This window comes from Onychostruthus taczanowskii, unplaced genomic scaffold (assembly GCF_017590055.1).
Source record: "Onychostruthus taczanowskii isolate IOZ18803 unplaced genomic scaffold, ASM1759005v1 scaffold3, whole genome shotgun sequence".
Lineage (NCBI taxonomy): Eukaryota > Metazoa > Chordata > Aves > Passeriformes > Passeridae > Onychostruthus > Onychostruthus taczanowskii.
In genome coordinates this window covers 13029029-13051815 of record NW_024500349.1, presented here as the reverse complement: position 1 = coordinate 13051815, position 22787 = coordinate 13029029, and the positions used below count along the sequence as shown (strand labels likewise).

Genomic DNA, 22787 nt, shown 5'->3' with positions numbered 1-22787 from the left:
GCCCGAAATGCATTCAGTCCTTTTCAAGCCGTGGTTCTGCAACTCAGCAGTTACTTTTTGTTGATTCTCATAAGATCCAGAAAAGCAGGTTCACACACTATGAAACAATCCTTTTCAATCATAATCTACATCTGCTATCATTATTGTTTTCCTCATTAGCAGCAGCTTTTCTTCTAAATCTTGTTTGCCTTCTTAAATCATTTTCACAGAGCAGTGGTCGCTACACATCTGCCATCATTACCTTTAGTTCATGCAGCTCAGTCTCACCAGTTCTGTGGTTTCCTCAAGATGGAGTTCAGTTGATGAGAAGACAGACAAAAAGAGCAGAGAAACACACACTGCACTCTGGGTGTAGTACACTTCCACGTACATCTAGGTGAACTCACACAGGTATGCTTGTGGTTATAGTTGAGCTGATTTCTCAGAACCCATTAGAGAACTAAGTGGGAGCTTCACTGCACAGTAGGCAAATGTTGCCAAGAACTGCAAATTCAACATCAAAAATAAAAAGGTCTGATTACAGAGACATATTTTACACAGAAGTGAGGAAAGTGCTAAAAGCTATGCTGAGTGGATTCCATAGGAAGACCAAGAAGAAGCAGAGAGCAACACGAGGCTGCAGTGGATGTGCAGCACTTCAGTTAGGAGTTTAAACATGTCACTGGGAAATGAAATGCTCATTACCAACTAAGGACGACTGTAAATAATTTGTTGCTTCAGGTGGTAAGATTTTGGGGGTTTTTTTCTGCTCTTTCAGTTCCTCTATCCCCTCCCACATACTGCTATTTTTATATATAGCCAACACTACCAGATGTCATTTTGTTATCTGCCACCAATACACCATTGCCTTTTTCTGAGGAGGTTTTTGTTACTTCTAATCTTTGTATTATAGCTAAGGTTTCTGGCATTAGGGGAGCTTGAGAGAAAGGTGTTAAACACAATGTCTTCGTTCAGACTCCATAAATGTAAACAGCAAGTATGCAGTATATGCTAATTTCTCTAAGAAAAATCCCCAAATCCTGAACAAAACAAAACTATGACCCTGCTATAGGATAGGATTTTGTATATTTTTAGCAATAGAAAACATGCATCATTTGAAGAGCTGACTGGATTTGTGGAAGGTGGAAAAAGGTGATTTGACCATTTTGTTTTTGCACTTCACCCCATGACTCCAGTGCTCTCAGTCCCATATGACAGTGTCTGTCAGAATGATACATGTCACTGACAAACCATGAAATGCAAACAGCAAATCAAATATAAAGAGGTATGCAGGTGGAAAGAGGAATTATGGCAAGAACTCTGGGCTGCATATGGATGAATGATTAAAACCCTTACAAGATGCCCTTTTCAAATATTGATCCAATTACCAACACGTAAATGACCAAACAAGTGGCCCACTGGCTCAACAAATAAAAATAATTCATTAAGACAATGATACTTGAAGGGACAGGTTTATTATATCTCCTACACCTTTTCAGTTCTGAGCCGGTGTCCAAAGCAATAATGAAAACCTTAATCCAGAAAACATTTACAGCAAAATACAATGTCTTTGTGCTGTTAATTAAAATGTTATATGGTTCTCCTCCCTTCTTACATCTTCGGTGATTCTCTAACTTTGCAATGGTATTTTCCATACAGTAATGCTGAAAAAACTACACTAAACACAACATAAGCCTAAATAATAATTTGTTTTTAATTACCTGGTATAGAATACCTTGCAAACAAAAGACACTTTTCAGATTTACTGACAGGTACTGTATTTTTTGGCAACCCTGGAACAAACCAGAAGAAAAAGCAAAGAATTATTCTATAAACATGAGGGAAAGAAACATCCATCTAAATGTAGAGGATTCATATGGTAAAACTAAAGAAAAAATCCACACTTACAGCAGATTTTTTTTTAATTCTTAGTGCAAGAAACATAACCAAGTTAATCACAGAATCAGTACTAATTAAGAATATGGAAAATTCTCCTATACAGAGGTAGAGTCCAGTGCACAAGGCTAAAACGATATTCAATAGTCTAAACAAGACTGAGCCAGGTTTTACGGAATCCACTTTTTAAAGTATCAGACTGTATGTACATACATACAATAAATAGACTATACAATCTTTAAAGTAGTTTAATAAACTTCACAAAAATTATAGTAGATGCATTGATATCTTTACATAATCCAAAGTTCATATCTCTATCACCCAGAAATGGAAAAAAACCAATATTCCTGATATCAAGTTAAATGGAAAATAGTTTAGCAAAGTGTTGATAAATCAAAATATTTTACATATTTTAAAGCCTAAATTTATGCTTATAAAGGATGAATTTCAAATGCTCTGAAAATGTTCCTTTTGATACTATCCGTAAAGAGGTTTCAAATGCTGTAATTTGTTATAAACACTTGCCTTACATTCCATGTTCAAGGGAAAAATGGACTTGGATACTCACAGTTCTGATGCATTGGCACAACAAGAAGTGATGAGAATTAGATTATTTTAAAGGCCCAAAGAACATCAGGAGAATTTATGGACAAAGCCTTCATGTCTCAAACAAAACAAATCACATTGGGAAGCTAACAGGAAACCGCTTGGTTTCACTGCTTCCATCCTGTGGGTGCCTGCCCTCCGGAGGCCCCGGAGCAGCATCCCTCTGGGAGTCAGGGGTGCAGCTCCGGGACCCCAGGCAGCCACAAGCCCATAGGGCTTAACAAAACAAACACGGAATCTTTGTGGGTTACAACAGTAGTGCACAAATCAGGGACATCTGCTGCCATTCCCTTCAGCGATAGTCACAAGGACAGATTTCAGGGAACTGAGAGCTTTCAGCTGTATCTTTCTAAACTGTGCAAAAAACAAAAACTGGGGGGGGGGGGGGGGGGGGAATCACTCTGCAGTGTTATGAAGCAAATATGCTTACACTGAGAAGTTATTTTGTATAAAAGGTTCCTACAATTGCCAAGGGGGGAACAGCCACAGTAAGAGCGAAATGATAATGACAACAGAGGAGTTTAATAATCCAAGTTGGAAATTATATTCACAGTTCAGTTACTTTTAATTTCTATAAGCACCTACACTGAAAAACATGAGGGTTTGTGTTTTAGCTTCCAAATCAAATCTCCTTGTGACAGATACCTTATTAAGATTTCCATTCTGCTCTTCTACAGGCCTTCTCATTGGAACAATTTTTTTTATTATTTTTTATTTTATACAAACAGACTCACTTTGATTTAAAGTAAACATATAAAAATTGAGAATATTGCTTGCAACAATGGACCTGGAGGTGAAGGAATGAACTTGTCAGGCCATAAAAAAAAAAATCTCCTTCAAAATGGATGAATTCTGCTAAACTTCTAATGTTATGAAAATCTGCAAAAAGGATCACAAGATCTGTTGCAAATTTCAGAGATTTGGCCCAAGTCTTATCATCATCATCTCAAGACTTTAACAACTGTATCTTTATATTATGGAAAAATAAATGATTCCAAGAACTCAGGAAGGCACACGCACCCAAGTATACTATAAATAAAACACATCATGAAATTACGAAGATCTTCTGATCCCTGTACACACTTTTGGTTCAGCACTATGGTCAAGTTCTCTCTTTTGAAATACAATAAAAGGCATACAAGAAATGTAACATATGCATAATAATTAAGAAGAATAATGCTAATAAGACAGGTTACAGAGAAAAGTGCAGTGAAAAAACCCAACACTATTTATTCAGGGGCTTGTGCTACTGTAAATACAGACTTTGTATTTCCTGCTGTGCAAGGGGAAGAATTTATCCTGGGAAGCAGCAATGAGGAATGCAAAACAACAACAACAACAACAACAACAAAAAAAAGATATTAAGAGAAACCTTTAAGATGGAACTCTCCCAATGTCATTCCTCTAGTGCACAGTCATCTGACTACATGGTTTTTTTTCATGCTGCCATTTCCCTTCATGAGTACAATAGAAAATGGCAGAGTTCTTAAATATTTTTCTGCCTCTACTTCATTTTTTTGTTTCTTCTTCCAAGCACCTGATTTTCTGTTTCCTCATAAAAGTGTAAAGCTGTAAGTGGAAGTGAGAAAATAATTGTTGCCGATCTTCTCTCCCGAACACCGATTTCTCCATTTCTCCTTCCGTTAGGTATTTCACTCGTGTGCTACACAATGGGGAGGCACTGTAAAGGCAGCTTGACAGATTTAAAAATAAAAAAATCAAAAGTCTTTTTTTCTTTATCCCCCCCGCCCCTAGCCCACTCTGAAAAAAATGGATGGATGAAACAGTACGTCCATAGGAATATTCCAGTCTCCTGTTAGGAGATAATTGCAGGGGACCATCTAACCACAGTCAGATTGTCAGCACTGACCGACCGCTTCTTTGCAGCTTTCCTGAAGTCCTTGTACTTGTCTTCACACAGGCGAGAAATGGCCTGCAAGAGAAAAGGTGAAAACCCCTCAGTGGCATAGCTGTCCAGGTAAAGCAAGACTAAATGCAGATTTCTACATACAGGTGAAACTACAAAAGTCACTTCATTAAGCAAAACACATGAAGACGTTCTCCTCAAATCCCAGTTTTCATTTCATTCATCTTAGAAGGAAGGTTTGCATTGCCCCACATGGCAGCTTCAGAAGGACTCAGCATACCCCGAGCCTTGTCTTTGCAGGTGAACCATCACAAACCTCACAGAGGGAGCTGACAATGCTTGTCCATTTTTACAAGGTAACTGGTGTATCATCCTTCATAGGTGAAAACTTAATAAAACAACCATAGAAACTGTAAGTGTATTTGGAGAATTTAAAAATCAGATCGCTCTTAATTTTTTTTATATCCTAAAAATCTTGTAGTAATTATATTTTTCTCTGTTGAGAAATGGTCTTGCAGAACACTCATCCTGCTTTGGCTCCTGAGCTGATGTTAACTCACCTTTCAGAAGCAGATGATCATTTCTATGTGACCAGGCTATCTTATATAGTTCCATATATATAGGGAAATGAAACTCATATTCAGAATAATTTAATTCACATTATAAATACATAGTCATTTTTAAACCTTTTGAAGAGTGAGACAAACATTGTTCAAGTGTCAACTCCTTTTATACTATACTGGAGTTAATGTTTGATGTTTGTTCTACTGTTTTTAGCCAAGTTTAAAAATAGCATTTATTATGGACCTCACATGCATGAATTTACTGTTCCCTAAAATAGCCTGTATATTAGAGTTCATATGGCTGGGACAGGCTGTGGTTGGCATCAGTAGAGATGTTAACTCTGGCAATCAAACTGCAGAGCTGCAGAGAAAGCTCACTGCAAGGAGTACTCAAGGTCAAATTCAAAAATACGACAAACTAAAGCAGCATTTTTTATTTACTCAGGAATGCTTTCAAGTTGTGCCTTAAGATAAGATGTTTAATAAAGAGTACTGTACAAACAAACCCAGTAGAAGTGTTTGATTATCACACAAGGCATTACAAATAATTAAACATCCTGACTCGATGGATCATCATTTTCTCTCTTGATCTTTACTTCTATAGCACAGCAAGTTGTAGCAGTGAAGAGTCCTTTAATTTGAGTAGTCCTGCAAAGACCAGGGCAGGTATGGCAGAAGCACACAATTCATACACCTGAGAGCACATTCACCTAATGCTCTGGTCAAGCCAGCCACAAAACATCATTAAATTAGAAAACAAAACAAAACAAACCCAAACCCAGAACAACATAAAACCTACCACCACCAAGAGAACAGTTGCTAGTTTTTAGTTGAAAACTGTACATTTTTGTTAAGACTACTCCTGAACACTGTTTTCCTTCATGGTACACATGAAGAGAACAACAGGTATTAATATTGCTTCTTAGACTGTAACTTCATTCACTTAAAACTGCTCAATAAAATCTTATTTAATTTAACCAGGAAATTGATGAACTAAGAGAGTTTATGCAATTCAGTCAGATTTAAAATTCAATGGGTTAAAAATGTTTATCCATGAAATAATGTGCCAAGGCATGGCATGACAAAGGGGTGTACTTAGGTGGAGCTCAGCTTCTTTCAGCTGCCAAATCAGACTATTACCTTAGGCATCAAACAGTCAGAGAAGGTAATCACTTCAAAATTGCCCGTGTGACACAGGAAAATTTCTGTTCTGGCACTTGGTCAGACAAAATGAAATGTTGCTTGGAAGTGGCACTTAATATTTGGCATCTCTAGGCTATGCTGATGAATCATACGGATAAGAAACACACTGCCATTTAAAGCAGCTCAGTATCTAAAGATGCCTCTTCATCTCATCTGCAAGTAAGTTATAAAACCAACATTTGGAGCATACTTGCAAGGTAGTTAGTCAACATTAGTATAACATATGGGGAAACAAGAAAAGCAGAAAATGGTAAATATTTATTATTGTCCTTCAGTTAAAATAAATCAAAATAGCTATAATCACCTTTCTATCATCTGATAATTCTGCTGCTTTTATTGCTAGAAAAAGAAACCAATTTTTGACAGAAACCAATTTTTGACAGCAAGGGACCATTCCTCATCTCAAATCAAAACATTCTTAAAAACCAGCAACACTAATTCATCATGTGAAATTTTGTTGGACGTGGCTGTAATGTAGGTATTCAGCTAGAATGCATACACATATATATTCTTCCATTATACCCATGCATACAGAACTAAAGTCAGTTCCTCTGCTGAGTTACAGGACTCTAGTTCTAGAGATTCCATCACTGCAAGAGGGGACAAGTAAGGAGAACAAAGGCTGGAGAATGGCAGTAGTAGCAGCAGTAGTAGTAGTAATAGTAGAAGCAGCAGTACAAATTTTGGCTGTATGCACATTTGTGGCACATTTGTGCAGGGCAGGAAACCAGCACGGCTGGTTATGGGCTCAGGAATGCACAAAGGCACAGACTGTGAGCGCTGCACACCCTCCAAAAACTGACAAACCAGAGGAAACTGAGTGGGGACAAAGAGCAGGTAGTTCACCTTAATATATAAAGCATGAGAAAAGCACAAATGGTTACTCCTAAGACCCAAAAAGGTGCGTTTTGCTCTGTTTTGCTCTTCCTTTTCCTCCTGGCTTTGAGGGTTGTGAACATACAAACACACAGAACTGCAATCAAGTCATTGTGCCACTGGAGACCTGAAGAAATATCAAGACACTTCTCTGCTTGTAACTTACATATTTTTCTGCTGGTTTTGTCCATTTGATCTACGGGACTCTATCTCTTTAGGGTCAAGAAAACAGCACACATTTCAAAGGGTTTGAACTACGTGCTCAAGTACCATCCTAACAATAAAGATCTAAGACAACATCAGTTAAACTGGGAGTGCACTAATGAATGCTCTCAGAAAATCTAACCTTGGAACAGGCACAGTGCGAAGATCACAAGCAGCAATAGGACAGACACATTTTGTCTACTTAACCAAAGAGGAGAATCGGACTCATGTTTAGCTCCGTACATGGGGGAAAAACCAGGTGCAAGAGTAGAAAATGACAAAAGAGTGAATTAAGGCTGGATGCCCAACAACCTTCTTGGCAGAAAAAATTCTCCCATATTAGAAAACAGGTCTCAGGAAAAGCAAAGGAAGCCTTGACATCTGACATAATTAAAAGGAAGAACAAAACACACTATAACATATGCTGTCTGGAACAAACAGCATTGGCAGGTGGACAGACTGGATGATCTAATGAAAGTTACTTTGCCATTTTTAACCTGCCTGATTCCATGGAACAGGAGAAAAAAGCCAAGAGGGTTCATAAAAATGGTTTCTGGCTACTAGGTGGACTGGTATAACAAATCCAGGACACTTCAGTTCACAGATAATTAAAAGGTAAAACCAAAAAAAATTACTTTCATTTTGTCATTTAGAAGACAAAGCTGCTTTTTAAGTGTCAATTCTGAGAACATTAAATAAGAAGAAACATCCACTGCAGATGCTTGAGAAAGTGATGTAATGTTTAACAAGTACTGCAATCTCTCGTAACACCTCTCAGCTGATGGATCTTGTCCAGCATTTCCCTGTGATGAGGTACATTTCTTACTAGCCTCATCCTTTTATGTCTTTTTAGGGTTTTTTCATCATCATGGGCATGTCAACTTCATGATGTTTGCAGAAATCACAATGCAGATTCTGCCATGTCAGATCTAATGCTTCTGGTTTAGATATAAAATAGACTAAAAATGCAAAAAGAGCAAAAATATCATATAATATAGCTATTTCTCTATGCAACACCTTTTGTGATCTCAAATGCCATAAGTTGCTTTAATCTTAGGACTGAGCAAGGTCTCTTTAGTTTATCGCACAAGGCAAATCCTTCCACTGCATGAATACATTTGCTGTGAGGCTGTTGTCTTTCATCACAGACTGCAGCTCTTCTCTCAGTATCAAAAATATCACAGCCTGTGTGGTACTACATCTACTCCACTTGACAATCCAGGCAACTGTTTTAAAACAGAGAACTCTGGTCTGAACAGCACACCAGAGACTACAAAAGTGCTGCAAATGCATTTTGATGACTCTTGGCAAGTGAAATGCTTAACTGTGCTCAGGAACTGGGCTATAAATTATGCTGTCAAGTAGTTTCAAGGGCACACTAATGACAACCACGCACTGCCAGGGAACAAGGCAGTTCCCTTCCTTCTGGCCACAGAACAGAGAGGCAAGGAGGTGGCAGACCAAGCTGGTTCACAGCAGACACTCTCCTCTACCCTGAAACATCCCCTGGCTAGCAGGGTTATTTACAGCCAACTTCTGCTGGCAGCTTAAAGCATGCCCAATGGGGAAACTTTTAATAATACAGATTTAGTGAAAAAATATTCCATTAGTTCTTTTTAAATATGCCCTTTCTTTAGCTAGTACAGAAGAATTACCGGTATTCTCTGGCTATTTACTGTCATTTCCCATTTTTCTTTTCTTCTAAGGTTTTGGGAGCTATCATTGTTACATTCATTTGTAACATGCTGTTATACATTGTGTGTGTTATAGATGGACAGTTTTAAGAAACTGTGGGCTAAATCAAAAAGCAATTAATTTAATTTTGATAAATGTAATAGCATTTACTATCAAGACTCCCATAACTCAGTAAAGGACCTCTTTTCAAGTAAGATTACAATCCAAATGTATTTTTTTAATATTCTCTTCAATAGAAACAAAATCTGATGCAAACTTAGATCACACTCCATACAGAGAATGACATTCTTATTGGAGCAACCTGTGCAATTTAGGAAGAATATTTAGAAAGAATGGGAAATAAAACTTAAGTGAAATTTTCTTTGATTCTTTCTCCACCACTTTTAGCTCCCATTAGAGTCACAAACAAGGCAATTAACCTTCCCACGCACCATTTCCCCCCACAAAAACGTGCATAGAACTGCCTGCCTGTTCTACAGGAGCACTAGGAATTTCAGAGCATGCAAAGCTTGGTCTAACCCACAGGCAAACAACCTCCAGTGCAAAGATGTTATGTAATTAAAGATGTGCACTCTTAAAAGCAACCAGCATCTAATGAAAATTTTCAAAATTACTAACAAAATGCACACCCAGTGCAATAATGCCCATATTTGAAATACATATCCAAAAGAAGAGGAAAAAATATGTTGCAGTCTTGCAAAGGGCCCCCAATTAACTGATAATTAATTAATTAATTAATTAAAATTCCTCCTGTGTCCGTGGTGTTCACAGTGCCCAGCATTTCTCAGGTCCAGACCATCCAACAGTGCTTCTGGCATATGGTAGATCCACATCTCATAAGCATTCATGACTTATTCACTGAAGGCATGTGCTCATTTCTGTTCTCTCTTTACTGAGAAAACATCATGGGAGATAACAAACTTGGACCCACACAAAACTGAGCACTTGCAGAAGAACATGGAATAGCTATTTTCAGCAACATTTGTTAATATTCTGTCATTTAAGGTGGATAATCAGATTTAAGAAAACAAATGAACGAACAACACTAGACTGTGAATACAATAATTATAAAACTTGTGGGTACTTTCACAAGGTCAATATAAAGAACTGCAACTGAAAAGAAATGGAAAGCAATGTAAGGTTTGAAGAAAACTGTCAAAAAGCTGTCCCCACAGCCATGAATACTCAAAGCATAAACAAAACCATTATGAAAATCAGGCTCATGATATTCTAATATCTCATGGGAGTATCTGGAAAGAGATGGTAGAAGGGAGAAACAGCACAGGAATTCCCAATCCCCCTATACATTTAACACTGAGCAATCTAAAGAGTCTTACCTCAAGTTTATATGCCCTGTCCCTGCTGAGGGGCTCCAAGGGAAAACTCAGGTTATTTGCTTCTGCCAGGGAACGTAAATCAAAATAATACTTGGCATAAACACTGGAGGGAACATTAATATTGAACTGTAACAGCTCAAGAAACTGGCGTTCCAGCTCATTCCTGTGGAAAGAAGATAAACATGGAAACATATTTCAGACTGTGAATTCTGAATGTAATTTTACTTTAAATTGCAAATGGTATAAACCAAGTTCAGTTTTTATTCTTGCCATATGCAATTATCCCAGCCTAAGTTTGACCTTCTCTACCAAGTTCTATCAGTGTACTCACACCAGTGAGGAATATGAGAGATGCTGCACCTTGCAGCTGCTACTGCAATGCCAATCAAACCCAGACACAAAGTTTTACTAGTGAAAGGGCACCTTTATCAGTTTAGCTAACACAATTTAGGAAAGAAAACCTAGCAGGGAAAAAAAATTTCTCGTAGTTTCTACTTTACCTCCACTAGGTGGGTCTGCATACACAGCTATGCCGCAACACACACACACACCCCTGCCCTAAATTTGTCAGGCTCCTCTCATAAACGCTGCAAATTATTCTAACACATAAACTACTGAAGAACATATTTACTCCCTGCAGCTCTTCATAATAAATTGTTTAGAATTAGTCACGGGAAACCTGAATTTTTCATCATACTCTCTTTATGAACAGAATAAAGCAATTTTTCCCTTAGATGTGCAACCAAAATTCACGGTGGTGAGCACGTGTTTTCCAGCATTTAAAAGAAACATGTTTGTCAAAATACCTGATAGGAACAGAGCTCCTGTTTGAGCTCCCACCCTGTAAAACTTTGGTATACAAATACATTATTACCTACACCAATACATTAAAAAGTACATTGAGAAATAAGGCAACTAACCAAATTAAGGACTGGAAATTTTCATAAATTGTTCAGATATCCTACTTAATACTTATGCATGATACATTCAAAACAATGATTTCAAGATATGAGAAATAAATAAAATCAATGGGTGGTGAAAGCTACCAATGTTTGCTGAAGAGCCCAGAGACTGCACTGCTGTGCTACCGTGGGCATTGAATGATGATTATATTGTCTCTAAGTTACATTTTGACTGGGGTGCAAATGTGCAAGGAATACGAAATGGAAGTTGCACAGTTGGCAGTAGAAGAGGAAGGATCAGAAGATAAAAAGTACTGGTGCAGTAGTTTTTTTAACACTGAATTATTTTTCTCCTTCTCACTCTTTACCCTTATATAATTCTTACATCATAAGCATTGTCCTTCCTTATCCTCACTCTCTGTGCCAAAATTCTACGTTTATATAATGATAAATACTAATTAATACTAAAAGACTAACTAAAAGCTGGATATGGAGTCTTTGGCTTAAATTCACATTGCTGAAGATTCCAACTTAAAAATCCAAGTAAAAAATGTCAATAAATAGAAACAAAATATTGCCTTTACATGTCCTTTTATACTGCCAAGATTGTACATTCTGCAAGCTAAGCCAAACATTCTATATGTTTGGCTTATCACAGTTTAAGGACTCATCACAGTTTAGCTTAGGGAATTTGCAGTGTAGAAAAGGGCTGATGTGAGCACAGGTCTGCCATGTGAGTACTGGTGCTATATAGCTCAAGTGCAGCTTCTAACAGTAGAACCATCACATGTGTTTGTCAGAAACAATAACTTCTTTTTTTGTTTCCTTTCACACCGCCTTCAAGAAAAGCCCTGAGATAATTATCAATTTCAAACCTCACATTTATAACCATTCCTGATTAATGCTGTCATATGGCACAGTCAAACCTGTGACTCTGCTTCAAGCTGTTCAGAACTTCAGCTCACATCCCAGCTTCAGGAACACTTTAAAAGCACCCAGATTTGCCTTGGAAGAGAAGTGAGTGGAGGGAGACCATCACTACTACTGAATACTCAAAAAGCATGAGAAAAGGATCAAGGGAAAAAGTAACTTTGTAAAATCACTTAGATTCCATTAGCAAATTATTCTGCAGGGAATACTATTGCACACAGAAACGTGAAGGGTCTCATTTTGGTTCTTGTTCATCTTACCTCCCTCTTTATTTTGGAAACCTCATTCTGTCTGGATTTTTAACACCTTGAAAACTAATTCAGCAGTATACCAGGGGGAAAACATCAAAACTCAAAAGCATCCATTTTAAATAATGGCAATGAATAACTGGGTGATCATCTAAAGGTCATTAAGATAACTTCCTTTCCTGCCTTACATGTCCATTCTCTGCATGGAGAACTAGCATGACAGTAAGTGATGCTGAAGTGAATACATGCAAGCTCACTGGATGTGGGGAATTTTATCAAACCATACATTTAAATATTCTGTTGATCTGTTTTCATTATTGTGCATGAATATCCAGTGGTAAAATACACTTCAACCAGAAAACAAAAATAATTCATGTCTTCTATGTAAGCGGCTGTCAAGCTGACCTCATGCCATCTATCAGCACTCACCATGTTTAGATACAACACAAATATACAAACTTCATACAATTTATGAAAGAATTTCCCATCACCCTCACAGACACAGATGTTGGCATTCATTGACAAAGATAAACGAACTTCACTCACATGTCTTCGACCGTGATATCCTTCAGGATCTGGCAGTAATCCACGTTCCACACTGCCTGGTCGTCCCAAACTTTGGATGCCAGTAGAATTGCCCCCAGTACTATTCGCTTCCAGTTTGCTGGACAAATATCTATCTCTGCATAAGTTAAGAGTCTTTCAAGATATACCTGTGGAAACACAACGAAATCAAGACTTGATCTATTTTGCTACCAAGTAGAAATGAAAAAGAAAACTATTCCCATTCCAGCAATTCTAAAACAGTATGCTGTTAAAAATGCTTTCAAGAAGATTATTTTATTATAAAAGTTGTAGTTTCAAATACATGGCATGTTAATGCCAGGCTCAAAACTGGATGTGATAAATCCACTTTAGTTGGCCTTTGCCTTCCAATCCTATTACCCATTTCAAGAGGTCAGACACCAGAATCCTAAACACACCATTTCTTCTTTAGCTGTGATTGCCCCCTGCCTGCCATCCCAAAGCTGAAGAAAACCATAATGTTATCTTATAATACTGTAAAACAAAATATCGCTAATTGTTAAAAAAATTTATTTTCCTTCTTAAGGAAGGCAAACTGTTATTTAAGAACAGAATTTCAAATTATGTGTCAAGCCCATTAGTGAAGATGGAAGTCTGACTTTTTACTTAGTGGATCATTCTGAAAGGACTTTGACGTACAAAATCTGTTATGGTGAGCCTGCAGAAACACAAAGCTCAGTAAGAAGGTGACACATGGATCTCCCTGATGTCTGCACTACCTGGGGGTTCTGTGCAAAACACTGTCTTTTGCTTTCCAGACAGCCTGTGTAAACAAACTCCTTACACTCTATATCGTACAATTTGTACGTACAAAGGCAATTTGTCAACTTTGCAAGCAAAACTGCTGCTCAAATAATGAAAATACAGCATTCCCTGGAGTCATCCTTGGGAAGCAGAAAACTTCTTTAAAGCAATACATTAATGCTGGGAGCTTCATAAGCAGAGAGCATATGGAAGCCGTAATATTATGCCAATCAAATTAGCAGATAACTTAACTTCCTTCATATCAATACAGAATTTGACTCTCTACTGTTAATGCAAACCTTTTAAATCTCAATTTTTCACATCCAGTTTTAGGAGATTTAAAATGAATATGCCACATTTATAGTGCATACATAAAGCATACAAAAATCCGAAAATATATCCTTTCTAATGTACAGCTCTAGCTTAGAAAAAGAGAGAGAAAAACAACTAAATAAGGATTTTGTGGGGGCTGAAATTCAAAGGCACTTAAAGAAGAAAATGTAAAGAATTATATTGGAAGGACAGACATAGAATCATAAAATAGTTTGGCTTGGAAGGACCTTAAAAAGCCATCTAGTTCCAACCCTCCTGCCATGGCAGGAACATCTTTCACTAGACAGGTTGCTCAGAGTCCCATCCAGCCTGGCCTTGAACACTTCCAGGGATGGGGCATCTATTTCTGTGGGCAACCTGGTCCAGTGTCTCACCACCTTCATAGTCAAGAATTTCTTCCTAACATGTAATCTAACCTCTTTCAGGTTAAAGCCATTTATAACCCTTGTTCTGCCACTAAAAACCCCCATAAAATGTTCCTCTCCAGCTTTCCTGCAATCCTTCTTCAAGTACTTAAAGGCTGCTGCAAGGCATCCCCAGAGCCTTCTCTTCTCCAGGCTAACAGCCCCAACTCTCTCAGCCTGTCATGGGAGAGGTACTCCAGCGCTCTGATCAGCTTCATCACTCTCCTCTGGACTTGCTCCAGCTGATCCATGCCCTTCTAATGTCAGAGAGCCCAAAGCTGGATGCAGCACTCAGGTGAACAGAGCAGAGGGACAGACTCCCTCCCCCTGCTGCCCACAGTGCTTTGGATGCAGCCCAGGACACATTTGGCTTTCTGGGCTGTGAGAGCACAGTGCACACGTCCAGCTCCTCCCCAGCCAACACATCCAAGTTCTTCTTGGCAGGGGAAGCCATCCTCTCAAGCCATCCTCTGTTTGGCCTGCATTTTGTTCTTGGGATTGCCCTGACCCACATGCAGGACTTTTCAGCTGGCTTTGTTGAACTTCATGAGTATTGCACAGGCCAGCCTCTCAAGCCTGTCAAAGTCCATCTGCACAGCAGATGAAATTACACCTCAGTAAAAAGGCAGCATAAACTTGCCACTATTTTCCCACCAGCACACACTTGAGAAATCAGAATCAAAAATTAAATAGGAGTTTGATGAGACTCTATTGCTACACCTACTTCATTACCATATTGATGCATCTTCCAATAGTATGTTGAGGGTTGTGAAAAATCACTCTTGCTTCCCTGGTGATAACTTGGGCTTGACTCCAAATACACTGATTGCTGGAACGAGGCTCTTTATCATACTTCACTAAAACTGAGGATGATAAACAGCTCTCCATTAGAAAGGCACTTAGTGTAGCTTTCAACTCAACTCCTTTCTTGAACATGCCTTAAAGGAGCATTTATTTTGTTCACTTGCTGTGACCTCCTTTACTCAGTCTTGGGTTTTAAGTATATATTCGAGCAAGAGAAAACAGAAGAAGAACAAAACTTCTAGCAGCAAACACTTGTTAAAGTTTAATAAAGTCCTCAGTCAGTGTGAGAACTCACTGTAATCTAGGATTTGTGACATCATCAGTGTACCTTTGGGAGACACTAGTGTAAGTCTTCAACTTTTAATCAAGCTCACCCAGCCACACACACAGTCTTTCTTCTAGCTCTCCCGTGTCTCTTTCCTAGAGAGAACCCACTGACTGCAGAGCAGGAAATTCAGGCTGGTACATACTTGAGCTCTTGCCCTGCTGATACAGAGCAACCTCGTAATAGCAGCACACATGGAGCCAAGTGAGCAGTCCCCAGTGTAAACGTGCCCAAAGTTCATTATTTCTGATAAATGGAGCTGGTTTCATTTCAGAGCATTTCAATACACAAGGCCCTAGTGGGACACAGTACCAGCCCACGATGTCCCATGATGGGATACCAGAGTAGGACAGGCAGGGTCTGCCATGCACTCACTGCTGCAGGGGGTGCTTCTGGCTGCTGCAAAGATGTGCTGAGTCAGGAGAGACTTTTGGAGAACAGCCAGGTGGCTCTCAGCCCGTTTGAAGAGGAAGGCTGGTGGGGTGGTTAACCACTACGCTACTCATCCCAAACAAACTCATTGCTGGTGGGAGAACACCACCTGCTTCTGCTGGCAAAAGCCAGTGAGTCTTCCCACACACACAGGGAGGCATGCTCCACCTCATTTAAAAAAAAATCACTGAAAATGTTGGCCCTGTAATGGTAAATGTGAGATATGGAAATACCATTTGTATGCAATTATGTCTAAACATTAAACAGTGTCTTAAACACAAGGGTCATTTTCTTAAATACGGGTTTTGTATCAAACAGACTGGGATTTTGAGTGTACTATGTGGTTCAGTGTATTTTTCTCTTGTAATGAATTTCACTGGCCTAATTTTCAAAAGCAAAACACTTTTGACATATTCTTCAGAACTAGCTGCCATGAAGTAATATAATAAAGTTGAATTTTAAAAGGTCATAATAGAGAAGAATATTACAACTTCCATCTCAGAATGCTGGAATAAATTGCAAAAGACAAAAAATGCAGAAGAAACAACGTGAGAAATGCTATTTTTCTTTCTTTTTTTTAAAACGTAAGTCTAAGAACTATCTTTTTGATTATTTTGACAGGTGTTCCTTCATGGAACTAGAACTAAAGAGCTTTTAGTGTCTAGAGGTTAAAATATTGTTTGCCTCCACCAACTTTTAACAGCTGTATCCATGCTCCAGAATGGAACTAAAGCTGAAAACAAATTGAAGCTATTGCAACATTGTTACTTTTTTCCAATTTGCTTCATCCTTTGCAGTGCCTGAAAGTAAGCTTCTGAGGCAGAACTTTTCAGTACTTCTCTATAAAACATTCAAAAGATGAATTCTCAAAAGAGTCAAGTTTATTCTGCTTTTATTTAACAGCTAGTTCTGCTCAAGCATTTTCATAGCATCCAAGAGCCATCTTCATCACATTTATCATTGCCCACTTAGTTCTGGCTGTATGTATAGGTATTTTTTACAGAATGATAACAAGACTACTTATACAGATTAAAGTTACTGATGTGACACAAGCAAAACTTTCAGTGGTTTCAGTCAAACAAAACACTTCTGAATTCTTTCCAGCTTGCAAAGAACAAATACAACTCAGTGTTAGTAACAACAGCACTACAATATTCAAAACTCATTTGTACTGTAATTCAAATCCTAGCTGAAATGAAAATACAATTCTGATTGGGAAAACGCCAGTGGCCATTGGTCTGTACATACATTTCTATTTCCAGACTCGATACCTCAGAGTCTATACCACCACCATTAGTCTACATTCTGCATTTGGGAATGAATCAGATGATTTCACATGACTGTCAGTCTAACAAGCTTGGATGGACAACAGCTGCACCTCACTGGGGACATTTTAATAACTAAGCACAGGTCAGAATGCACAGTGCACGGAGTTAAGATCTCAAAGGAGCAATATTGCATTATTTTCCATCTCTTCCCACAGACTAACACCAAGCTTTCACAATGACTGACCTTTATACTTGGAGTATTAGCAAATTATTATTTAACCATAAGTGAAACCAATTTGGTGATTTGCCTCTGTTAAAAATTCATTTATCTGAATGAAGGAGACTTTATTTATACTAATTAAATAAAATTACTACTCCATGTGTATAGATAATCCCAAATTGGCTGGAAGTTCCATGAACTCTGGAGAGGTTCATTAGCTTAGATGTAGCACCGCAGGAATGTACTTAAATGGCTTGCAAAGCCATTTCAGGTCTAGCAGAAGTACAGAACTGATTTGTTTCAGCACATATCTTCAGCTCTTAAATCTGCCAGACCTGAAACAACTCCATGCTGACCTAGTTTGGATGCCTCTGATCTTGACTCCCAGGACCTGGACTTGCAGTGGCATGCTAAATAGCATTAGGCCATCCAATATAACCACTAGTCCTGGGGGGCTTTTTTATCCAAACACAGAACCGCAACATGGCACAAACTATCAGGATCAGCAACAGCATCCAAGGCCCAGCAGCGCTGCTCCAGCAGGGCCACTGCTGAGCTTCAGCTAATCCCCAGGGTGGTTATTTGCAGGTGGGTGAATCCACCCCGCTCTCCCCAGGTGTTTAATAGTAACTATCCACAGTATCCTGTGCTGCCCCAGTTATCTAAGATGTCAGGCTCCCCATGATCCTGGATAGCAGAGTGTTGGTTACACAACATCCCAATCAACAGACCATAAATCGTTTGCAGAAACTGAAAACTAAAGATAGCACTGAAGAGTTCATTTTTAATTAGTGTGAAACAGCATCTCATGTTTCCCATCTCAGAGGCTATTATAGCAGACTTTGGACATTATATAATACACTCAAGTAGAAAGAAAAGTTAAAATACTGGAGAAGACATCTTTCCCTTTTTTCCCCTCTTCAGGAGGATATATACCAAATACGAAAGTGTCACATAATTTCATTTCAGTATTTCACAACCAAAAAACACTCATATTTTTTTTTTAAACTATGGAGTTCTTATAGAAGTTTTGCTTCTTTTTGTAACTTCATCTTGAAGCCATTCAACATTAACTTCCAATACCCCACTGATACCTCTTATTACATTGGAGTGGCAGTCTAAGCACTAAAAACACAGTTGTTCTTTTTTTAGGCTTCCCTAAAGCAATGGAGAAGGTTTTCTGTGGAGGTTATGAAATTTTCATCTTCAGAGAAACTCAGAACTCAACTGGTCAGGCCCTGATCAGCCTGTGCTTTGAGAAAAGGCCAAACCAGACATGACCCCTAGAAGTCCCTTCCAACAGAAATTATTATACAATTATACTTGTATGCAGTACTAGAATTTCCTGTGGTGCCACACTAAGAGGTCAGGAATTGTGTGTTGCCCCCAAGGAAGCTGACTGGGAGTCTCAGCACACTCAAGCAATGGGCAATCACTGAGGAATGTCACTGAAATTACTAGAATAATTCTGAATTTTGAGGCAGCAGCAAGAGCAAAATATTATCTTCTCCCACGTGGTTTTTATATGGCCTTATGTCAAACTCCATCTCTATTTTACCAATAAAACTAGTGGCTTAAATTATTTCTCACTTGATTAACATTGAGAGAAAGGAGAAAATGGCTTTGTTATTTTAATTACTATAATTGAGAATCTACAAATAAACCTTTATTTGCAAACACCTCATTCCCTCCCTCATCAGGTAATCCACACTGTAAATTGCAGGAGCACAGAGTAACTAACAAAGACACTTCCATCCCAACATATTATGGAGAAATACAGAGTCATCTCTCTCTAATGAGAAAACTTCAGTGTGTCACAACGCCTTGAAACTGAAATGATATCTTTATGGAAAAGATTATAATTGGTAGCGGGTCTCACACAGCCAAATCACGGCTCTAATCCAATCACTAAACTGCCATATGCTCTGTTCTAAGCCATCAGCCAGTTCCCTACCACGACTCTCCAGAAATAACTGTGGTTTGCAATTGCCCAGCTGGGCATTTAAAATATTCTATAAAGGTTTGGTGCCACACATTTGTTGGAAAAGCATTGTGGTCCTTGCAAGTTCATCCCATTTTTATTTCTGAGACCAAATGGTAAAAAGAAGTAACAAAAGCAGTCACAGAACTATAAAAGAAGGTGAACAACTGCAAAGTACCATTAGAGATATTTATAAAAAGGACAAATGGAACTGAGAGAAAAGTCACACATCTCCAGGTCTGCCCCCAAAATTACTCTTTTTAAGACAAATACCTATAATCCATGTCAAATGCACTCCAACTGTTAGGCAACATTGACTTTCCAGTCTAAAACTGGGATCAGCATTCATTCTTTGCCTACACAGAAGCCTAAGAGGCATGAGCAGATACACACTCTTTGAAAGTCCTCTTCCCTTGTGATTTAAAAATAATTCCCCCTCAATGCCCACCTCTATGGTTCTCTTTTCACTAAGTGCATATCCCAGCAACTCAAAGGCAAGAATTGACTAAGTAGATGTGTAAGTATTAACTGATAATCACTCATGTGTTGTACATGGGACCGCAGCCAAAAGATAAGAACAGCCCTAAAACCAGGGGCCAGAATCTCTTATCCCGCCAGTACCCAGAGCACCCTGAGCCATGTCAGCTGCCAAGGAGCTCAGGATCCACAGCACAGGTCGAGGGACCTTCTGTCTACACCTTGGAGATCTTCTTCTGATGTGGCCAAGTGCTGGGCTTTGGCACCTCCCCGGGAATGCTTGAAGATCAGGACAAAGGTGGACACCAACACCAGTGGGTACACACAACTCTCCTCGTGGGTTCCCACCACAAGACAGAGCCTGGCTTCACTGCCTGGCCTGGCTCACACCCAGCCACGCTCAGGCTGCCTCGCAGTCACACCAGGCAGCAAGCACTGCTTTGGATGGCACTCCAAGGTCTTCAGGGAAATCTGCATCTTCCATCAGCTGCAGAGAGCTTGGAGGTTACACTGGGCCAGCAGAAAAGGACCTCTGCAGATCAAGTGTCTCTATGCACTCTGGACACCCTTTTGTGTTTTCCTTTCCTTTTAAACAAGTATCAGATTTTTTTACACATCAGTTGAAATATACTTTTTAAATAAAGTATTTTATCAGCGTTCAAAAATAAAAACATCCTCGTGAAAGGAAACCAATAGAAAAAACTTTCACCATTCCTCCAAATACACAGAAAACAAAACAAAATTATCTGCAAATGCAATAATTTTCACAATACAGCTCAGCAGTATTCTCTCTTTACCTAAGTGTTGAAAATGTGACCAAAGAATACAGTAAAAGCTCAGGAATATCTGGCTGGTTTAATTAAATCCCTATTTTTCATAAGGAGAATTTATTCTCACATACTTCAAATTTGCTAATATCAAATCCCCTCAGTCACAGTATAAACTCTTTAAGGTATTTCGAAAGCACGCTCCTCTGAACTTCTCTGAATAATTCAGCTTGTGTACTGCATGCATTTACATATCACTGTATCTGATCTGTCTACAGTATGCAGACCCAGCATGCTTGCAAATGCAAAATGAAACCACTACGGACACAGATGTATATTAAAAGTGCCTTAATCTGGCCTATTTGCAAAAAACTCAGAAAGTCATGCCAAGGCAAAGCAGAAAACTTGGACCATTCTGCTCTTCAGTTCATAGGATTGTTTCCACAGAACAAAAGAACAAAGCATAAATATTTAATTCTCCCGACATGCAAACACTGTATTGTTTTCCTGTTCGTAGGGGTAACACTCCTGTTCACATTTTTATTTGCCATCCAATTAGTAGCTTAACACAAGTACAGCTTCCCACCTCTGCACTGAGGGAGATGTTAAAGAGGAGACAGGCATTTCTCAGTTTTAGCAAAGGTGGGAACACTCTGGAGCAAGAGACTTTTTTCAGTAAGTCAGGTCACAGAATACAGTTATGCCGATCACTGGGGTTAGAACCACTAGTCACAAGCTTTAAATTAGCAAAACAATTCTTAAAACTAATTTTATTCTTATCATATTATTTTATAAATAAATAATGTGAATTAGTATTTAATTGTTTCAACCTGAGGTTTTAATTTTCCACCTATCAGTATGGGAAATCTCTTGGCAGCTCTGGAGGCTACGTGAAAATTAAATTTCTAGTTTAATTATAAATTGGTTTTGCTGTAATAGTGGAGGCTTTAATTGAAATATTTTAATTAAGTGCTTGAAGCCACACAATGCCAGCTTTTTGCTGCAGAATAGCTTATCTCAGAGTCTGGAGTTTCACATTTACTCAGCTCCTGTGCTGAACACAGACTGATGTAGAACTAATTGTTACTGCTGCTTTTACCTGGTTAATGCAGGTACCAAGACAAACAGTGGGTACATTCAACCCCGCACGTCGGACCGTGTTAATGATGTGGGCAGTAAAAAGGGTGCTTAGAACTGTTTAAAAATAATTAGAGTGAGTGAAAGAAAGATAAAACTGTAGCATCTTGTTCAAAATGTCCCGATGCCGACACTTCTTGCCTCCTGGCAGCCCTCCCAGGAGGAACAAGCGGCAGACAGGGCTATCAGATTGCTCTCTGACGGACAGCCAGACTATGGCAAAACACAAGCTCCAGCAGGGATGCTGATCTCTCCTTCTCTAGACAGGATATCAAAAGTGAAACCACTTGCAAGGTTCATAAAGAGCACTATTAACATTATTAAGATTTCAGGAGTGCGGGAAGGGGGAAAGGGTCACTTGCTTTTTCACAGATTAGTTTCCACATGTGAGTGTTTCAAAAACAACACAATCTGTGTCTGGGGCCCCTCCTGATGACACAAACGAATAAAAAAATGGGATCTAGAAGTACAGAGGAAACTGAGAACAGCATCAGCAGAATTTCACACTTGTAAAACACCATGTGTAACCTCTGAAGGTTTCTGGAAAGGGGGGTCAGGCAGGTGCTATTATCCTGACAACACAGGCAAGAATAGTAGAATGCTAAACAGTGATCACCAAATCAATTGGCTGCACCAAATCTATCCATAAACATCTGCATGGCTGCTCTGAGACCTAGGCTACAATACCTTTTCCTGTTACCCCTGTACTGGGTAAAAAAAAAAACAAACCAAGTCACCTAAGTTTTCAAGCACTAACATCTATGGAAGCTGCTTCTGCAATATAACAAATTAACTAAAAACTTTATACTTCAAAAGAATTACTTGGAAGGGAACCATACAAGAACCAGAAGAGGCAAGGAAGTAGTTATATAAGACTTGTGGGAAAGAACTTCCCATGCATTGCAGTAACAGAAAGGTAATGCTATTAATCAGGGGGAAAAAAGCCCCCTGTTTTTCTACTACACAGTGCCCTCACTTATCAAATAACTCAAGACTGAATAACA

General features: G+C 38.8%; 1 protein-coding gene across 4 annotated transcripts in view; it reads right to left on the bottom strand.

Annotated features, from left to right (window-relative positions):
* Positions 1-1435: 1435 nt before the first annotated feature.
* Positions 1436-22787, bottom strand: part of CCNY (cyclin Y) — a 118897-nt gene continuing 97545 nt past the window's right edge. For all 4 annotated transcript variants that reach the window (XM_041408680.1, XM_041408681.1, XM_041408684.1 and 1 more), the window contains 3 exons: positions 12853-13019; positions 10227-10389; positions 1436-4414 (listed from right to left, as the gene is read on the bottom strand). In XM_041408680.1, the coding sequence (XP_041264614.1) occupies positions 4298-4414; positions 10227-10389; positions 12853-13019 (447 nt within the window). In that variant the 3' untranslated portion in view covers positions 1436-4297. The remainder of the gene's footprint in view (positions 4415-10226; positions 10390-12852; positions 13020-22787) is intronic.